Source organism: Scyliorhinus torazame, chromosome 15 (assembly GCF_047496885.1).
Source record: "Scyliorhinus torazame isolate Kashiwa2021f chromosome 15, sScyTor2.1, whole genome shotgun sequence".
NCBI classification, from domain to species: domain Eukaryota; kingdom Metazoa; phylum Chordata; class Chondrichthyes; order Carcharhiniformes; family Scyliorhinidae; genus Scyliorhinus; species Scyliorhinus torazame.
Genome location: NC_092721.1, coordinates 200,412,891 through 200,433,480, shown reverse-complemented (window position 1 = coordinate 200,433,480; position 20,590 = coordinate 200,412,891). Strand labels below are relative to the sequence as shown.

Below are 20,590 nucleotides of genomic sequence, written 5' to 3'. Positions count from 1 at the left end.
GTCCCCCCCGCGCAGACAGAGACACGTCCCTACACGCAGACAGACACGTCCCTACACGCAGACAGACAGACACGTCCCTACACGCAGACAGACAGACACGTCCCTACACGCAGACAGACACGTCCCCCCGCGCAGACAGACAGACACGTCCCTACACACAGGCAGACACGTCCCTACACGCAGACAGACACGTCCCTACACGCAGACAGACACGTCCCTACACGCAGACAGACAGACACGTCCCTACACGCAGACAGACAGACACGTCCCTACAAGCAGACAGACACGTCCCCCCGCGCAAACAGACAGACACGTCCCTACACACAGGCAGACACGTCCCTACACGCAGACAGACACGTCCCTACACGCAGGCAGACACGTCCCTACACGCAGACAGACACGTCCCTACACGCAGACAGACAGACACGTCCCTACACGCAGACAGACACGTCCCTACACGCAGACAGACAGACACGTCCCTACACGCAGACAGACAGACACGTCCCTACACGCAGACAGACACGTCCCTACACGCAGACAGACAGACACGTCCCTACACGCAGACAGACAGACACGTCCCCCCGCGCAGACAGACAAGACACGTCCCTACACGCAGACAGACACGTCCCTACACGCAGACAGACAGACACGTCCCTACACGCAGACAGACAGACACGTCCCTACACGCAGACAGACACGTCCCTACACACAGACAGACAGACACGTCCCTACACGCAGACAGACAGACACGTCCCTACACGCAGACAGACAGACACGTCCCTACACGCAGACAGACACGTCCCTACACGCAGACAGACAGACACGTCCCTACACGCAGACAGACACGTCCCTACACACAGACAGACAGACACATCCCTACACGCAGACAGACACGTCCCCCCGCGCAGACAGACAAGACACGTCCCTACACGCAGACAGACAGACACGTCCCTACACGCAGACAGACAGACACGTCCCTACACGCAGACAGACACGTCCCTACACACAGACAGACAGACACGTCCCTACACGCAGACAGACAGACACGTCCCTACACGCAGACAGACACGTCCCTACACGCAGACAGACAGACACGTTCCCTACACGCAGACAGACACGTCCCCCCGCGCAGACAGACAGACACGTCCCTACACGCAGACAGACAGACACGTCCCCAAGCGCTCACAGACAGATACGTTCCCACGCGCAGACAGGCGGTCCCCACTCACAAGAAAAAGATGAATAAAGTATTTCTTAAATATTACAGAAAAATGGTTCTCGATATCAAGGAGGGCCGCCCTGATTGGGTTGGTATTTGGATCTGGCCATGTTTGTTCACCAGGCGTAGATAACTGCAATGACGCACTTTGCCAGAAAAATTGAGGGGCGGTTCCTGCGGAGACCCTCACGTGTAAACTGTGAGCACAAGACACAGGTTTGTTTCAGTGAGGTCCTGAGGGAGAGAGTCCGCCACAGTCTGACTGCGGGCTCAGTGTGACTGCTGAATGACCAGCTTGTGCTGCTTGCTTGTTGATACAAGTGCAGGCTGTTTGAAAAGTTCCTCTTTGTATCAGAGGCTCCTGCAGCAGTGACCAGATGTTCAGCTGCCGCTCTGCTCTGGAGGTTCAGCCAGTACAGGGGACCCTGAGCCACACAGGGAGAGGAAGATCCCAGCGCCCAATCCCTGCTGTTATCTGGTGTCAGTCAGCACAGTGGTTGGGGAGGTTCCTGACTGACTTCAACAAACTCTTATACCCGACGGATTCTGTTGATGCAATAGCCAATTGTATTTAACTAATTTGATAAGTACTTTGAAGTAATGAAAAGGTTGGAGGACGGTTGTGTGATTGGTGCTGCGCAAGTTAACATCCAAAAGGGATTTTTCAAAAATTCAACACAATGCAGGTACAGAACGTGAATCTCGCTGAAAAGAGAGACATGTTGTTGAAGCTTTTCGTCTTGCACTTATCAGGACAAACGCAAGAATACCAAATTTCAAACAATCACAACAATTCATCCGACAGGAGAAATGGATGCGGATTGGTTGGCAAGTTGGCTCTCATTGGTTGAGGTGTTACTGAGGCGGACCCAATCTCTGCAAACATAAGGGGTGGGGTTCTCCAATAATGGGGCTATGTCCCCACTCCAACGTCAAAACGGGGGCATTTCACTCTGGACTTTGCTGAAGAAAGTCCAGAGTGATTCTCCTACCTGAAGGGGACTAGCATGGCCCAGAGTGCTCCTCACAGCTCCGGCTGTCGACACGAGACCCCGCCTTCGGCGGCCATCCAGCGCGGACCGGCCCCGAATTTGCACACGCCCGCGGATTGGTGGCCCCCGATCGCTAGCCTGGCCACCCGTGAGGCCCCCGCCGGTGAAGGATCCCCCCGCCCCCTATCAGGGCCGCCACGGACTGACTCCACAGCCGCCACTGGCCGTTCCCGACAGGCAAAACGTGACCAGTTTTCGTCGGCGAATCGCAGGGCAGGGGGCTCTGTCAATGGCCCCCTACCCACGCCGTGTAGGCCGGAGAATCGCGGGAGCGGATTCACGCCGGATTTCAGCGTCAACGCCCATTCTCCGCCCCCATGCCGATTGTGATTTCGGCTCGGAAGCACGGAGAATCTAACCTTGCACCTTTTCATGAATTACACGGGAGCTTGGGGAGCTTATGGTTCCCTGTTGCTGCCTCCATGGCAAATCCTCAGCTAATCAGAGTCGACTTGCCAACCAATCAGCACACTTTTCTCCTGTAATATAAATTGTGCGATAATTTGAAATTTGACCTTCTTGCATTTGTCCTGATGAGTACAAGATGAAAAACTTTGACAACACTGTGGTGATATACATCACTGTAAGTACACAAAGGTTTAATGTACATACACTACACCTAGCTAGACACTAGTGGGAACACCAGAGACATGACATACAGGCATTCAACCAATAGGTCAGTAAGATAGGACACGACCAATGGGCAGTCACGATACACACAGAGGTGACACTACCATAGGAGGGCATTACATCAACCCATATAAAAGGACACATCACACATGCTCAGTCTCTTTCCAGTGGAGACACTCAGTGAGTACAGACCCAGGGTTGATTGAACATCACTCCCACCACGTGGATTGTAGCAGACTGGTTAGTCAGTCTGAGTAGCTATAGCAGGATTAACTGTAGCGTCGAATCCAAGTAGGAGAATTGTTAATAGTTTAATAAACGTGTTAAAGCTATCTCCAGATCTGAACCTTCCTTTGTCAGAGCGCACATCAAGGAAGCAGCTTATGTTACGTCAAGAGCATAACAAAACAAACACCTCTTTCTTTTCAGCAATAATAAAGATTTGCTAAATGCAAAGGGCTTTAAGGGACAGAAATAGCCTGTATAAAAAAATAGCTAAAGGACAGAAAAGAGAGGACAGTAAGCAGCTATTTATCACACTGGAGGGTATTATCCAGTGGTGCCACCTAGGGATTGACATGAAGAACACCATGCTTTTTGAGAAATCATAATAACTTGAATGCAGGGGGCATAATTTCAAAATTCACAGGTGACATGAACAATAACAAGTTGCATTTATATAGCACCTTTAAGGTAATAAAACATCCCAAGGTGCATAGCAAGAGCATTATAAGACAAAATTTGACAATGGGCCACGTAAGGAGCTAGTAAGAAAGATGGGCAGAGAGGTGGGTTCTAAACTTGGAAATGTAGCAAATACATTTTTGAAGTTGCCAGGACAAGCTGAGAGGCTTGTTCAAGAAAGTGTGTGATCCTGGACTTTATTAATAGAGGAATAAGTACAGGAAATTCTGCTAAATATTTCCAAAACACTGTTAGGCATCAGCGGCCTCGTATTGGGTACCAAACACGGTGGAGAATGGCGAGGGTGCAGAGGTGATTTACCAGAATGATCGCAGGGTTAAATTATCAGAGAAAATTGACTTTTATTCCTTAATCGTGCAAACTAATTGAGAGGTCTAAAATTAATCAACGTATTTGATGGAGTAGATGGAGAGGGATAGGATGGATCTGCTGGGGGGGGGGGGGGCTTCCAGAAGAAGGGACAACCGTAGAGATAGGTTTTTCAGGAATGGTCAGGTGATACTTCTTTATATGAAGGATAATGGAAATCTGGATCTTGCTCCTCCGACAAAACGCCGCTCAGTCAGCTGATCATTTTAAAATTGGAGATTGATAGGGTGCGTTGGGGGATGGGTTATGGAGCAGGATGGGTAGATGGAGCATTACAGATCAGCCATGAGCTGATTGAGTGGCAGGATGGCTGTGACGGGTTGAATGGTCTCATCCTATTCGAATGTAGCTACAGGTTCATTAAGGAATGAGCAGTCAACCAATAGGTCAGTAAGATAGGACTTAACAATCAAACTTGGCCCCTTCTCGCACCCTGCGACTCACTACCTAATGGCGGCAACTACGATATCGCTGGCAGAAGAGGTGAAGTTAAAATGACAGCCTCCAATCACAGTAAGTTAACTGAGGTGAGTGGGTGAGTAAACAGCACTCCGACAGTAATTTCCCATTTAAAGTTGCATTCCTGAAAATCACAGGTGGGATTCTGTGATCCTGAGGCTAAAGTGTTGACGCCGGGGGAAACGCTGTTGCGTTTCTCGACGGCGTCAACATGGCCTCAGGATCAGCAGTTCTGGCCCCTACAGGGGGCCAGCATGGTTCATGCCGCTCCAGCTGCTGATCCTGGCATGAACTGGGCGCCGCAGGGTCCGCGCATGCGCAGTGGTACCCTTCACCGCGCCGGCCCCGGCGCATCATGGGGCAGGGCTACAGGGGCCGGCGCGGAAGGAAGGAGGCCCCCAGCCAGAGAGGCCGCCCCGCCGATCGGTGGGCCCCGATCGCGGGCCAGACCACATCGGAGGACACCCCCCCCCCCCCCCGGGGTCGGACACCCCCCTCTCCCCCCCCCCCCCCCACAGGCCGCTCCCGGACCCTTCCACGCCAAGGTCCCGCCGGGTCAGAGCAGGTGTGAACGGCGCCAGTGGGACTCGGGTTTTTTACGACGGCCGCTCGGCCCATCCCGGACCGAGAATCGGCAGGGGGGGGGGGGGGGGGCCGCATAGAGCGGCCCCCGACCAGCGCCGCGCCAATGGCGCCGACTCTCCGCTCTGCAGAGAATCGCGTGCCGACATCGGGGCGGCGGGGCGCAATTCGCGGCGGTCGCGGGGATTCTCCGGCCCGGTCCCGGGCTGAGAGAATCCCGCCCCACAGCTTTAAGTGAACAATGGGTTCCTGTCGGATCCTTGTTAAAGCCAGAGTTAGGATCTTTCGGACATTTCTCAACCAGGAAAACCGGCATGCTAGTTGAAATACTGTACCATACATGTACAGGTCTGTGCAATCCAAGTTGCAAAATAAACCTCATCGCCAAATAGAAAATAAACACAATATGAAATGAAAATTGAAATGAAAATCGCTTATTGTCACAAGTACGCTTCAATGAAGTTACTGTGAGAAGCCCCTAGTCGCCACATTCCGGCGCCTGTTCGGGGAGGCTGTTACAGGAATTGAACCGTGCTGCTGGCCTGCCTTGGTCTGCTTTCAAAGCCAGCGATTTAGCCCTGTGCTAAACCAGCACAATATATAAACAATATATAATTAAATTGTTTAAAATTACAGTACTCAGGGCGGCATGTGGCGCAGTGGTTAGCACTGGGACTGTGGCGCTGATGACCCGGTTTGACTCCTGGCTTGGCGTCACTATCCGTGTGGAGTTTGCACATTCTCCCCGTGTCTGCGTGGGTTTCACTCCCACAACCCAAAGATGTGCAGGTTAGGTGGATTGGCCACGCTAAATCGCCCCTTAATTGGACATTTTTTAACTGGGTACTCCAAATTAAAAAAAGAAAAAATGATTGCACTCACTTCAACGCGCAGCACTTTCCGACTGACCAAGCTCCATTGGTTGGTGCTGGTAGCAGCTGAAGTCCGGACTGCCTGCAACAGCTGGCCTCTGCCACTAGATGGAGCCCGGAAGCGAGTTCAGGAAGCGAAGCCAGAAGCAGGGAGCCGCTGAACCCCCGGGGTGAACAGGAGGTCAGGGGTCGGCAGGTAAAAGAGACCGAGGGCGAGGGTGGAAACACCACAGGAAGCGTCATGTGGGCAGACAGCCCACAGCGAGGACACCTGTGGCAAACGATGTTAAAGTGAAATGGGAAACATTAAACTGACACGGCTCAATAAATGGCGTTAAGCTGAAACATCGTCCAGTCAGTCAATGTTAATTGAAGGTTTACTGCGGTGGTGGGAAACCTGCCCCCCGGGGAGGGGGGGCACATGCAGCCGGGCCAGTGCGGCCCACCAGACATTTTGTTGACCCGTCACCCACGCGCAGCGTTGCCGCATTCCGCTGATTTACGTATAGAGTCAGAGATTCATCGTCGTCTAGAGCACCAGAAAAGGCCCTACGGCCCATCGCATCTGCGCACAACCACCTAACTATACTAATCCCATTTTCCAGCACTTGGCCCATCGCCTTGTCCGCCTTGGCAACGCAAGCGCACATCTAAATACTTCTTAAATGTTATGAGGGTCTCTGCCTCCACCACCCTTTCAGGCAGCGAGTTCCAAACTCCCACCACCCTCTGGGTAAAAAGGTCTTTCCTCCCATCCCCTCTAAACCTCCTTCCCCCTGGTCATTGATCCCTCCACCAAGGGGGAATGTTTCTTCCCGTCTGCTCTATGCCCCTCATAATTTTATACATCTCAATCATGTCTCCCCCCCCCCCCCCCCAACCCCCCTCAGTCTCGTCTACTCCAAGCAAAACAATCTATCCACTCTCTCTTCAAAGCTAACTCTCCAGCCCGGGCAACATCCTGGTAAATCTCTGCACCCTTTCCAGTGCTGTCTCATCCCTCCTGTAATGTGGATTCCAGAACTGCCCACAATACTCTAGCTGTGGCCTAACCAACGTTTTATACAGTCCCAGCACAACCTTCCTGCTCTTAAATGCAGACTAATAAAGGCAAGTATACCATATGCCTTCTTAACCACTGTATCCACCTGCTCCGCTACCTTAAGGGACCGGTGTACATGCACACCAAGGTCCCGCTGATCCTTGGTGCTTCCCAGGGTCCTCCCATTTATCATGTATTCCTTGCCTTGTTTGTCCTGCCCAAGTGCAGCCCAGTATTTATTGCCAACAGTCTGACTGAAGTGATTCGCGTGTAAAGAAAGGGTAAGTGTGAGGTGAGAGTTGATTGCTCACAACACTGACTGTGAGAACCGAACTCTGCATCAAGCGTAAATATTTCTTTTGTTTTTACCATTTGAAGTTGATGACAGTTCAATTACGATATGAACATTTAAGCATTTTCTGTAACTCTTTCTGAAATAATCTGCGTGCATTAAATGTATTTAATCTTAAAATGTAATGTATACACAGCAACTGTTTATAAATATGAGAAAAGCCAATAAAATGAGTTTCAAAACACAAAAAAAAAATGTATTTAATCTTATTCATGGTCAGTGAACAAGCTCCGATTTCAATCGTGCAGCCCACCTGGGATGCTCGTCACTGATTTACTGTGGACATATCACCTTTCATAGAATCATAGAATGGTACAGCTCAAGGAGAGGTCAATTGGCCCACAGTCTTGCTGGTTCCATTGCAGAGCTACCCAATTAATCCCACTCCCCAGCTCTTTCTCCATTGCATTTGTCATTTTTTTTTCTTCACGCACTTATCCAATTTGCTTTTGAAAGTTACTATTGAATCAACTTCCACCACCCACTCAGGGAGTGTGTTCCAGATTACACCAATTTGCTGTGTTAAACAAAGAAATATGCTCAAGCTGTCTCTGTCAAGCACCTGAAATCCGAACCTTCTGCCAAGTAGATTTTCTTTTTTTAAATTGGGAATGGTGAGGGCAGCACGGTGGCGCAGTGGGTTAGACCTGCTGCCATACGGCGCCGAGGTCCCAGGTTCGATCCCGGCTCTGGGTCACTGTCCGTGTGGAGTTTGCACATTCTCCCCGTGTTTGCGTGGGTTTCGCCCCCACAACCCAAAGGTGTGCAGGCTAGGTGGATTGGCCACGTTAAATTGCCCCTTAATTGGAAAAAATTAATTGGGTACTCTAACACAGAACCTGCTGCAAAAATTAAACAACAGAGCTATTGAAATGGGAACAGAGTAAACCACCCCAGAGGACTTCACACGAGCTGAATAAGACTGCAATGGACATTGAGCCAGAGGAGATAATCAGACATTTACCAAATCATGCGATGAAAACTCCAGTTGATCACGGTTGGCATCCCTAGCTGAGGACCTCCATGGGCACCTCTGGTAGAGTAAGGAAATGAGGGATGGACAAGTGCAGAGATCGGAGGAGGGCAGAGATCGGAGGAGGGCAGAGATCGGAGGAAGTTTTTTAAAAATTTAGAGTACCCAATTATTTTTTTTCAATTAAGGAGCAACATACCGTGGATAATCCACCTAGCCTGCACATCTTTGGGTTGTGGGGGCGAGACCCACGCAGACACGGGGAGAATGTGCAAACTCCACACAGACAGTGACCCGGGGCCGGGATCGAACCCGGGTCCTCCGCGCCGTGAGGCAGTAGTGCTAACCACTGCGCCACCGTTCCGCCCCCAGAGATCGGACAAAGGTCAGAAGGGGGAGGGAGTCTGCAATGGCCATGGAAATGGTTTTATAGTTAATTTGGTGATAGAAACTGGACACAGTGCGTAATGTTCATAGAATCCCAACAGTGCAGGATGTGGTAGTTCAGAGCATCTAGGCTGCACCAACCCTCTGAATGAGCACTCCACCTGGGCCCACTCCCCTGCCCTATCCCTGTAACCCCACCAAACCTTTTGGACACTAAGGAGCGATTTAGCGTGGCCAATCCACCTAACCTGCACATCTTTGGACGGCGGGAGGAAACCGGAGCATCCGGAGGAAACCCACGCAGACACGGGGAGAACATGCAGACTCAACAGACAGTCACCCAAGGTCAGAATTGAACCCGGGTCCCTGGCGCTGTGAGGCAGCAGTGCTAACCACTGTGCTAACCACTGTGCTACCGTGCACCCAGGGTTCCAGTGGGAGCCAACTCCATCATAGAAAAAGCTGCGTAAAGGTTTACATCATGCACGAAAACCTCGAGTGTAACGCACAATCAAGCAAACCCGCTTCACTCACCAGTTGAATTCATTGTAATCGTTATGCACTTCCCACCAGAAGTAGAACCAGATCAGAGTCAAGAAGAACGTGACACAGAGAATGAGGAACCAGAATCGTTCCCACTGTAAGGAAAGATGAGAAAGGGAGGGGGGAGAGAAATAAAACACCGTTAGTAGAACTCGAGGCCCGGAATGACAGTGCTATGACCAATCTGTGAATCCCTCCTCGAAAAACACACCAACACTTACCTCAGAATAGAATAGCTGGAATAGAATTCCTAAAGTGCAGGAGGAGGCCATTCGGCCCATCGAGTCTGCACCGACCCTCCGAAAAAGCACCCTGAGCCCACTCTCTCCCGCCATATCCCCACAACCCCACCTACCCATTGGACACACAGGGTAATGTTATCCACCTAACCTGCACATCTTTCAACTGTGGGAGGAAGCCCACGCAGACACGGGACAGTCGCCCAAGGCCGGAATTGAACCCGGGGCCCTGGAGCTGTGAGGCAGCACTGCTAACCACTCAGCCACCGTCCTGCCACCACAATGGCCTCCTTCAAGTCAGCAGGATTAATAAAATCACCACACCTAGTGTTATGGGCCAGGGTTTAGAGAACCCCAAAGTGTATCATGGAGTTCACCTGACCCACAACTTTTAACAGATTGTGGTATGGGGAGCACACGGCCCACTCTACAGGTGTGGGATAGCAGAAAATGGACCAGTCGTTTTTAAAACAAAACAATGTTTATTCTATGAACTCAAGTTAACCTTTTTAAAACAAACAGTGGATATCTTAGCAACCAGTAAATCAAATACACCCCCCCAAAGAATATAACACTAAGTGACCTGTATGCTATCCTTTTACACCCAAAAGACTTATCAAACCTTCAAACAGGAGCACATTAGGTTTACATTTAATACTGAGACCTTTTTACAATTCTGAGTTCACCAAATGATCCATAGATAGTCTTTGGATGGTAGAGGTCAACAGCAGTGCTGCTCACTGAAAAACACAGACACACCTAAGCTTTCTCAAACTGAAACTAAAAAGCAGAAGTAGAGCTCAGCTCCACCTACACTCTGACATCACTCCAGTAACATGAGCAACTAACATAGATGTTTTATCTTAATTTGGTCATGGGGTGTGGACGTCACTGGTCGAGCCAGTATTAGTTGCCCATCCCTGAGGGCATTTAAGAGTCAACCACATTCCTGCGGGTCTGGAGTCACATGTAGGCCAGACCAGGTAAGGAAGGCAGATTTCCTTCCATAAAGGACATTGGATGGATGGATGGATTTGTTTATTGTCACACGTACACAGGTATAGTGGAAAGTATTGTTCTGCAAGCAGCTCAAACAGATCAATCAGTACATGAAAATAAAATACATAATACGCAACACAAGGTACACGATGTAAATACAAAGACATCGGCATCGGGTGAAGCATACAGGAGTGTAGTATTAATCAGGTCAGTCCATAAGAGGGTCATTTAGGAGTCTGGTGACAGTGGGGAAGAAGGTGTTTTTGAGTCTGTTCGTGCGTGTTCTCAGACTTCTGTATCTCCTGCCCGATGGAAGAAGTTGGAAGAGTGAGTAAGCCGGGTGGGAGGGATCTTTGATTATGCTGCCCTCTTTCCCCAGGCAGCGGGAGGTGTAGATGGAGTCAATGGATGGGAGGCAGGTTCGTGTGATGGACTGGGCGGTGTTCACGACTCTCTGAAGTTTCTTGCGGTCCTGGGCCGAGCAGTTGCCATACCAGGCTGTGATGCAGCCCGATAGGAGGCTTTCTATGGTGCATCTTTAAAAGTTGGTAAGGGTTAATGTGGACATGCTGAATTTCCTTAGTTTCCTGAGGAACTATAGGCGCTGTTGAGCTTTCTTGGTGGTAGCGTCGACGTGGGTGGACTAGGACAGATTTTTGATGATGTGCACCCCTAGGAATTAGTGAACCAGGGTTTTTTTTACAACAATCGACAATGGTTTCATGGTCATCATTAGACTTTTTTTAATTGCAGATTTTTATTGAATTTCAATTCCACCATCTCCCCTGGTGGGATTCGAACTTGGGTCCCCAGAGCATTACCCTGGCTCTCTGGTTTACGAGTCCAGTGGCGATACCACTGCACCACCGCCTCCTCTAAAATAGACAAGCAGAGGTTGAAAGCTGCCTGGGAGCATCTGTACGCTGGGCAGCGAGCAGCTCTTTCCTTGCCCCCCTGGCCCTCTCTACAAACACTCTGAACAACACAAGACAGAGGCTCATGGGCCCTTTCTGCCCGTGTTCTGACATTTGATGTCCGATGTGATGTGACACTGCCCATGTACACCCAGAGGGCTGGACCTCACCGCTCGTGTCCTTAAGAATTTCTTTGCAGAATGTTTATTGCAAACCCATAGCCCAGATACAAGACATTACTGGGACTAGCTTTCAATTCCAGATCAATTTTAAATTTTCACTGGCTGCTGCGGTGGGATTTGAACCATTGTCCCCACAGCATTAACCTGGGCCTCTGGATTCCTAGTCGAGTGGCATTACCATGACAGCACCATCTGTCCCCACCATCCTCCCTCTACCGGGTGCAGAGGAAGATCAAGTGAAGGAGGAATTAAAGGGAAGGTCTGTGATAGGAGGAACCTCCAGGTGGTAGGGTTCCCAGGTGTCTGCTGCCCTTGTCCTTCTAGGTGGCATTAGTCACAAGGAGGACTGGAGACATTAAATGACCTGAGGAATATGGGCAGCACGGTAGCATTGTGGATAGCACAATTGCTTCACAGCTCCTTGATTCACAGCTCCATGGTCCCAGGTTCGATTCCGGCTTGGGTCACTGTCTGTGCGGAGTCTGTACATCCTCCCGTGAGTGCGTGGGTTTCCTTCGGGTGCTCCGGTTTCCTCCCACAGTCCAAAGATGTGCAGGTTAGGTGGATTGGCCATGATAAATTGCCCTCAGTGTCCAAAATTGCCCTTAGTGTTGGGTGAGGTTACTGGGTTGTGGGGATAGGGTGGAGGTGTTGACCTTGGGTAGGGTGCTCTTTCCAAGAGCCGGTGCAGACTCAATGGGCCGAATGGCCTCCTTCTGCACTGTAAATTCTATGAAAAAAATTCTATGAATGATGGTCTCAGTGAGGGTACAAAGGGTATATCCAGAATGATATGACAATGTGGCGAAGAAGAAATCCTGCAAGAATCCCGAGACCAGATCCATGATCACAGTGCTGAGATTGCCTTAGTGCGCGAGAGACTCCACTAAAATTACAAAAATACACAACACAGACACACACAAATGCAGAGTACTCCACAAAGGGCACTGTAAAAGGTCACATACAGCAAAGATGGCGGCGGTTGTTAAATGTCAACCATCTCAGCTCCAGGACTTCACTGCAGGAGTTCCTCAGGGTGGTGTCCGACACCCAACCACCTTCAACTGCTTCATTAATGACCTTCCCTCCATCATAAGAAGTGGAGATGTTCACTGGTGGTTGCAACTTTCACGACCTCGGAATCTCTCAAAAGTACTTCACAGTCAATCAAATACATTTTGAAGTCTGGTAATTTTAACGCAAAAAAAAAAAAAAAAAAAATATTTTACAAACTTTAAAAAAACTTTCGTGGGATGGGCACATTGCTGGCTTGGCCGGCATTTATTTCCCAACCTTAATTGCCCTCAAGAAGGTGTTGGAGAGCTGTTTTCTTGAACCGCTGCAGTCCATGTGCTGTAGGTACATCCACAGTGCTGTTAGGGAGGGGTCCCAGGATTCTGACCAAGTGACAGCGAGGGAACGGCCGATATATTTCCAAGCCAGGATGGTGAGCGATTTGAAGGGGAACCTCCAGGCGGTGGGGTTCCCAGGTATCTGCTGCCCTTGTCCTTCTAGGTGGCAGTAGTCACAAGTTTGGAAAGTACTAGCTAGGGGGGCCTTGATGAGTGACTGCAGTGCATCTTGTCGATGGTACACACGGCTGCCACGGTGCGTATATTGTGGAGGGATTGAATGTTTGTGGAAGGGGGAGCAATCAAGCAGGGCTGCTTTGTCCTGGATGGTGTCGAGCTTCTTGAGTGTTGTTGGAGCTGCGCTCATCCAGGCAAGTGGGGAGTATTCCATCACACTCCTGATACAGCAAACCCCCAATAATCAGCAACGTGATAACAGCCAGATAATTTTTAATGATGTACAGCGGAATTTACTGGCTGTTCAGCCGGTGGGGTATTCCGGCCCCACTCCCGCTGCACCTCCGTCTTGGGTTTTCCCGCAATGAAGGATGCCGTCAACGGGAAATCCCATTGACAATGGCGGGAGCAGCAGAACCCCCTGGCGGGCCGCCTTCGCCACCAACAAACACGTGGCGGGTTGCGCAGAAAATCCTGCCTGTAGTTTAAGGGAGTCCGGGATGATTAGCCGGAACGTCCTGGTCTCCTGCAAGGTTGCAGATGTGGGGCCTTTTGTCCATCTGGGAGAGCAGGCGGCGCCCTCCGTTTAATGTCCCAGCCAAAAGACGGCACCTCGCACAGTGCTGCACCCAGATGCCAATGGGCATTACTGACCGATGGCTGGACAATGTGAAGCAGCGGTGAGAACATTACCCACTGTGGTGAGTGCGTCAATGCACTAAAGCGAGTGCGGGAGACGGGGGGGGGGGGGGGGACAGGCAGCAAATAAAGGATGGAGAAGACAGAACGAGATGATGAGCACGGGACAGAGCGTGACTGAGAGGGAGAACAAGTGAGAGAGCACACGGATAACATGGAAGAACGAGAGTATGAGGGGAGTGTAACAAAGACAGTGAGAGGGACAGGAAGTGACCCAACGTGGATTATTGCGACGCCCGTTAACAGGTTAATTAGCTCTGTGCTGTAGCCACAGCCAGAATCCACACATTTCACAGCACTGTTGGTGCCCAGTAGCTTGTACAGGTTATGTAGATCACCAGCTAAACTAGTTTACAGTGCTGTTGGATCAATGCTATATGAATAAAATATTTCTCCAACACTGATGTAACCAGGTTCTTGATAAACAGCTGTTCAAATAGGTGCAGAATTTTCAGGCTTCCTTTGAAAATGTTTTCTCCTCCCACACTCTCCAACACCACACAAACATTCTGATTGTGCGACTGTGTGTGTGCAACAGTGTGCGTGCACCTGTGTGCGTGCGCCTGTGTGTGCACACGCCTGTGTCTGTCCACGGTGCTCCTTCTCCCAGCATACAGGCAGAAACGTAAGCAGGCGAATCAGTTAAGGTTGTGCAGTGCTGGGCCGTGACAACAGAAGAGCTCCTACGTGACTACTTGGAGTCAATGGACTGGTCCATATTTAAGAACTCCACGACCAACCTGAATGAGTATGTCACCACCGTCACAGACTTCATCAGCAAACGTGTAGACAACTGGGTGCCAAAGAAAGCAGTACATACTTTCCTCAACCAGAAACCACGGCTTAATCAGGAGATTGACTCCCGACTGAAGGACAGGTCTGAAGCATTCAAGACAAGCTTATACAAGAAATCCAGGTACGACTTCCGCAAAGTCATCAGGGATGTCAAGAGACAATATCAGACTAAGTTAGAGTCACAGGCTCGTCAGTTGTGGCAAAGCTTAAACAACATAACAGGCTACAAAGTGAAGTGGAGTAGAATCACTGACAGCAGTGCACCCCTCCCCCATAAACCCAACGCATTCTATGCTTGGTTCGAGCAGGAAACCATCAAACTGTTGTCAACTGCCCCAGCAGGCCCGGACACACCCATACCTACCGTCACAGCTTCCGAAGTCAGATCGGCCTTCGTGAAAGTGAGCCCTCGGAAAGCGGCGGATCCTGACGGGGTCCCTGGTCGTGCATCGAGATCCTGCGTGGACCAGCATCGTGGACATCTTCAACCTCACCCTACTCCGTTCTGAGGTTCCCACCTGCTTCAAGAAGACCACCATCATACTAATGCCGAAGAAGAACAAGACAACGTACCTCAACGACTATCATCCAATGGCCTTCCTTGGTATTTATTATTATGAAGTGCTTTGAGAGATTGGTCATGAGACACATCAACTCCATACTCCCAGAATGCCATGATCCTCTGCAATTTGCCTACCACCGCAACTGGTCCACAGCAGACACCATCTCCCTGGTCCTACACTCATCCCTGGAGCATCTCGACAACAAGGACTCCTACATCAGACTCCTATTTATTGACTACAGCTCTGCCTTCAACACCATAATCCCAGCCAAACTCATATCAAAGCTCCAAAACCTAGGACTTGGCTCCTCACTCTGCAACTGGATCTTCGACTTTCTGACCCATAGACCACAATCAGTAAGAATAAACAACAACACCTCCTCCACGATAGTCCTCAATGCTGGGTCCCCGCAAGGCTGCGTACTTAGCCCCCTACTCTACTCCCTGTACACACACAACTGTGTGACAAAATGTGGTTCCAACTCCATCTACAAGTTTGCTGATGACACGACCGTAGTGGATCGGATCTCGAACAACGATGAGTCAGAATACAGGCGGGAGTTAGAGAACCTAGTGGAGTTGTGTAACGACAACAATCTCTCCCTCAATGCCAGCAAAACTAAAGAGCTGGTCATTGACTCAGGAAGCAAAGTATCGTACACACCCCTGTCTGCATCAACGAGGCCGAGGTGGAGATGGTTGACAGCTTCAAATTCCTAGGGGTGCACATCTCCAAAAATCTGTCCTGGTCCACCCATGTCGACACTATGACCAAGAAAGCACAACAGCGCCTATACTTTCTCAGGAAACTAAGGAAATTCGGCATGTCCACACTGACTCTTACCAACTTTTACAGATGGACCACAGAAAGCATCCTATCGGGCTGCATCACAGCCTGGTATGGCAACTGCTCGGCCCAAGACCACAAGAAACTTCAGAGAGTCGTGAACACCGCCCAGTCCATCACATGAACCCTTCTCCCATCCACTCTCTGTGTCTACACCTCCTGCTGCCTGGGCAAAATCAAAGACCCCCTCCCACAATAGCCATGCAACAATTGAAGGAGGGGCACGCTCGCTTTATCCCGCTGTACACTAGCTACGTATTTGAACCAGGTGGAGGGGGATGGGGAGTGGGGTGGGGAGATATTGCATGGCTATTTGGAAGGAGCTGGGAAAGTAGAAATAATTGGATAGTTGGTTCAAAAGAACCAGCACAGGCTGGATGGGACAAATGGCCTCCTTTGTGCTGTATCATTCTATGGTGACCAAACAAACTGGACATTTGGGCTGAATTATATATAAATCACAGAGCGGCACAGTGATGCAGTGGTTAGCACTGTTGCCTCACGCCGCTGAGGACCCAGGTTCGAACTCGGTCCCGGGTCACTGCCCGTGCGGAGTTTGCACATTCTCCCCGTGTCTGCGTGGGTTTCACCCCTCACAACCCAAAGACGTGCAGATTAGGTGGATTGGCCACACGACATTGCCCCTTAATTGGAATGAATTCGCACTGTTGCTTCACAGCTCCAGGGTCTCGGGGGCGTTTCCTGGCTTGGGTCACTGTCTGTGCCGAGTCTGCACGTTCTCCCCGTGCCTGCGTGGGTTTCCTCCGGGTGCTCCGGTTTCCTCCCACACGTCCCAAAAGCTTGTTCGTTGAATTGGACATTCTGAATTCTCCCTGTGTACCCGAACAGGCGCCGGAGTGTGGCGACTAGGGGCTTTTCACAGTAACTTCATCGCAGTGTTAATGTAAGCCTACTTGTGACAATGAAGATTATGATTATTTTTTGAAAAAATTATTATTATTATTATTATAAAAAAAGAATTGGTTACACTTAAGTTTGAAAGAAATTATATATAAACCACAAATGATCGCCATTGCATTATCACTCATCATGCTTACTAGTTTATGTCTTATAAACCAAGCCAGATAACCCTCTTTTATTTAATGATTAGGATTGCCAACCACAGAGGAACATTTTCCAGAAGGTCCGGTCATCTAATCAAACACTATTCCATTGCAGACCGTCTCCAGTATGTTTTTTACAATTGATAAACCAAATGGAGTAAAATGAAAATGAAAAGCTCGTCATTTCATCGGACACCAGTTGGATTTTCCTTCCTCGGTGTCAGGACACTCGAGGGCAATCACGGAGGGCAAGCAACCACCCTCCATCGGCTGGGCATCTTACCCGGGGATAGCAGTTGGCAGGAGCAGAGCTGAAGAGTTGGCAACTGAATGTCACTAGCTGAAAGGTGGCTCGCCATCATGCAAGTGCTAATGTATTCTTTGTCGCGACTGCCGGGTGCCAGCTTCACCCTCCTACACAACAGCTGACAACGCATTGACATTTGAGAAGCCGGCTTTGGTGTCAAAACAACGGAGGCGGTTGGTTGCTCACTCATCCATTGGAGGATGTGGAGTGATGGCACTGGTGAGGGGGGTAGGGGGGTAGGGGGGTGGGGGCAGTGCAGCAGTTTGGCGTGCGCCCTGTCCAGTGGAGTTTTACAACAAGCAGATCTTTTATTTTATGCCCATCCATTGACTCCATCTACACCTCCCGCTGCCAGGGGAAAGCGGGCAGCATAATCAAAGAACCCTCCCACCCGGCTTACTCACTCTTCCTACTTCTTCCACGGGCAGGAGATACAAAAGTCTGAACACGCGCAAACAGACTCAAAAACAGCTTCTTCCCCGCTGTCACCAGACTCCTAAATTAATCTCTTATGGACTGACCTCATTAACACTACACCCTGTATGCTTCACCCAATGCCGGTGTTATGTAGTTACATTGTGGACCTTGTGTTGCCCTATTATGTATTTTCTTTTCTTCCCTTTTCTTCCCATGTACTTAATGATCTGTTGAGCTGCTCGCAGAAAAAATACTTTTCACTGTACCTCGGTACACGTGACAATAAACAAATCCAATCCAAACCAATCCAATCCAATCCGGGATGCGGTCGTCGCTGGCTGGGCCAGCATTGTCAGCCACAATGCTGTACATCTGGAGTCACATGTCGCCCGGACCAGGTAAGGACGGCAGATTTCCTTGCCTCAAGGACATAAGTGAACCAGATGGGTTTTTGCGACAATCGATTTTGGGTTCATGGTCATCTTTAGACTTTCAAAGCACAAAGTTCAGTACAGCACAGGAACAGGCCCTTCAGCCCTCCAGGCCTGCGCCGATCATGATGTCCGTCTAAACTAAAACCTTCTGCACTTCGGTGGTCCATATCCCTCTATTCCCATCCTATTCATGTATTCGTCAAGATGCCTCTTCAACTTCACTATCATACCTGCTTTCACCAACTCCTCCGGCGGCGAGTTCCAGGCACCCACCACCCTCTGTGTAAAAAAAACTTCCCTCGCACATCAGGGCAGCACGGTAGCACAGTGGTTAGCACAGCTGCTTCACAGCTCCTGTGTCCCAGGTTCGATTCCCGGCTTGGGTGACTGTCTGTGTGGAGTCTGCACGTTCTCCCCGGGTCTGCGTGGATTTCCTCCGGGTGCTCAGATTTCCTCCCACAGTCCAAAGATGTGCAGGTTAGGTGGATTGGCCATGCTAAATTGCCCTTAGTGTCCAAAAAAGGTAGTTGGGGTTACGGGGATAGGATGGAGACATGGGCTTAGGTAGGATGCTCTTTCCAAAGAGCCGGTGCAGATTAGTAATTGACTCTTACATCCTGGGAAAAACACTTCTGACTATCCACTCTGTCCATGCCACTCATAATTTTGCAGACTTCTATCAGGTCGCCCCTGAACCTCCGTGGTTCCAGTGAAATCAATCCGAGTTTATCCAACCCCTCCTCATATCCTGGTCATTCAATTGCAGATTTTTATTAAATTCAAATTTCACCATCTGCAGGGTGGGATTTGAACCTAGGTCTCCAGAGTGTTACCCTGGGTCTCGGGGCGATCCAGTGACAACACCACTACCCCACCACCCCCTATAACGTGGCCTTTCCATGCAAGTTTGTGTGGAAGAAGTGCTCCTGGCTTCACCACTGAATGGCAGAGCTGAAAAGGACAAATGTAGTCACAGACACATACATCATGCCACGCTCGTCTCAGCTCTTTGAAAAGTGTTATCAGATTACTCCCACTCCCCTCCTGCTCCTTCCCCTTAGCCCTCTATAATTCTTTTTGCATCAAGTATAAATTTAATTTCCTTTTGAAGGTTGCGGGTTTCACCATCTCCATCGCATTCTGGATCAGAACTCACTGCGGAACCTTTCTCATTCCGCCTCTGGTTCTTTTTGTCAACCATCTAAAACCTAGTTCCCAACCTCCCCGTCACTGGAAGCAATATCGCCGAATTTATTCTATCAAAATCCATCATGATTTTGAACGCCCCTCACACCCACTCTCGCTCTCCCCACCTTCCCTGCTTCAATCCCAGATTCTCCAGCCTCTCCTTATAACTGAAGCCTTCAGGGCAGCACGGTGGCGCAGTGGTTAGCACTGCTGCCTCACGCCGCTGAGGACCCGGGTTTGACCTCGGCCCTGGGTCACTGTCCGTGCGGAGTTTGCACATTCTCCCCGTGTCTGCCTGGGTCTCACTCCCCCACATCCCAAAGATGTGCAGGGTAGGTAGATTGGCCACGCCAAATTACCCCTTAATTGGAATAACTTAATTGAGTACTCTAAATTTATGTTAAAAAAAAAAATAACTGAAGCCTTTCATTGCTGGCATCATTCTGGTAAACATTCTCTGCGTCCTCTCCAAGCAATCCGTCCGGAATGAAGTGTAGATGTGTGGAATTAGCCACAATATCCCAGCTGATGTTTGACCAGTTCACAAAGAGGATTCACAAGAGGATCGGAGCACAGCAGTAAAGTCATGTGGCTGGATTCTCCGATTTGGAGACTATGTCCCCACGACTCCGTGGGAACAGTAGAAAACTGGTGCAAAATGGTCATCGATTCCCCGTGTTGCTGGGGGCTCGCAGGTCGGCAGCGTAGAGCACCTGGCTCTAGCTGCTCATACACCCCCGGAGAATTGCCAGAACCGTGGCCGCGCATGCTCACAGCGGCCGCCTGCAGTGGCCGTGCTTCTCGGCGGCCGCCGCTCGCGGACCAGGCGCGCGAAACGGTCCCCCACTTCGGCCAGCTCGCGCGCCCCAGACCGCCCCACCACAGTGCCCCCAGCAGCCCCTGCCCGCGGATCGGCCCTACCCCGACTGTGGCGGCGCTGGACTCAGTCCACAGCCGCCACGCCGAGTTCCCGACGGATGAGACCACACGTGTCCTGCGCCGTCGATAACTCGGCCGGTCGGGGGCGGACCATCGCGATACGTGGCGCGGCCTACTGGAGCGGAGCATCGCAAAAGCAGCGCCGCCCCTGTTTCGGTCAGGAAATGTGATTCTCAGGCCGTTTGCCAAAGGCGATTTCACCGTCGGCAACCGGAGAATCCAGCCTATGTTTTTTTTAATACATTTAGAGGACCCAATTCTTTTTTTTCCAATTAAGGGGCAATTTAGCG

The 20,590-nt window shown here is 50.2% G+C and overlaps 1 protein-coding gene across 5 annotated transcripts in view; it reads right to left on the bottom strand.

The window, feature by feature from the left end:
- The window catches only part of gdpd5b (glycerophosphodiester phosphodiesterase domain containing 5b), a 317,896-nt gene that overhangs the window by 102,400 nt on the left and 194,906 nt on the right, over positions 1-20,590 (bottom strand). For 4 of the 5 annotated variants that reach the window (XM_072477424.1, XM_072477426.1, XM_072477422.1 and 1 more), the window contains exon 3: positions 9,177-9,280. The exons of the other annotated variant lie outside the window; for it this stretch is intronic. In XM_072477424.1, the coding sequence (XP_072333525.1) occupies positions 9,177-9,280 (104 nt within the window). The remainder of the gene's footprint in view (positions 1-9,176; positions 9,281-20,590) is intronic. 5 annotated transcript variants of the gene reach the window in all.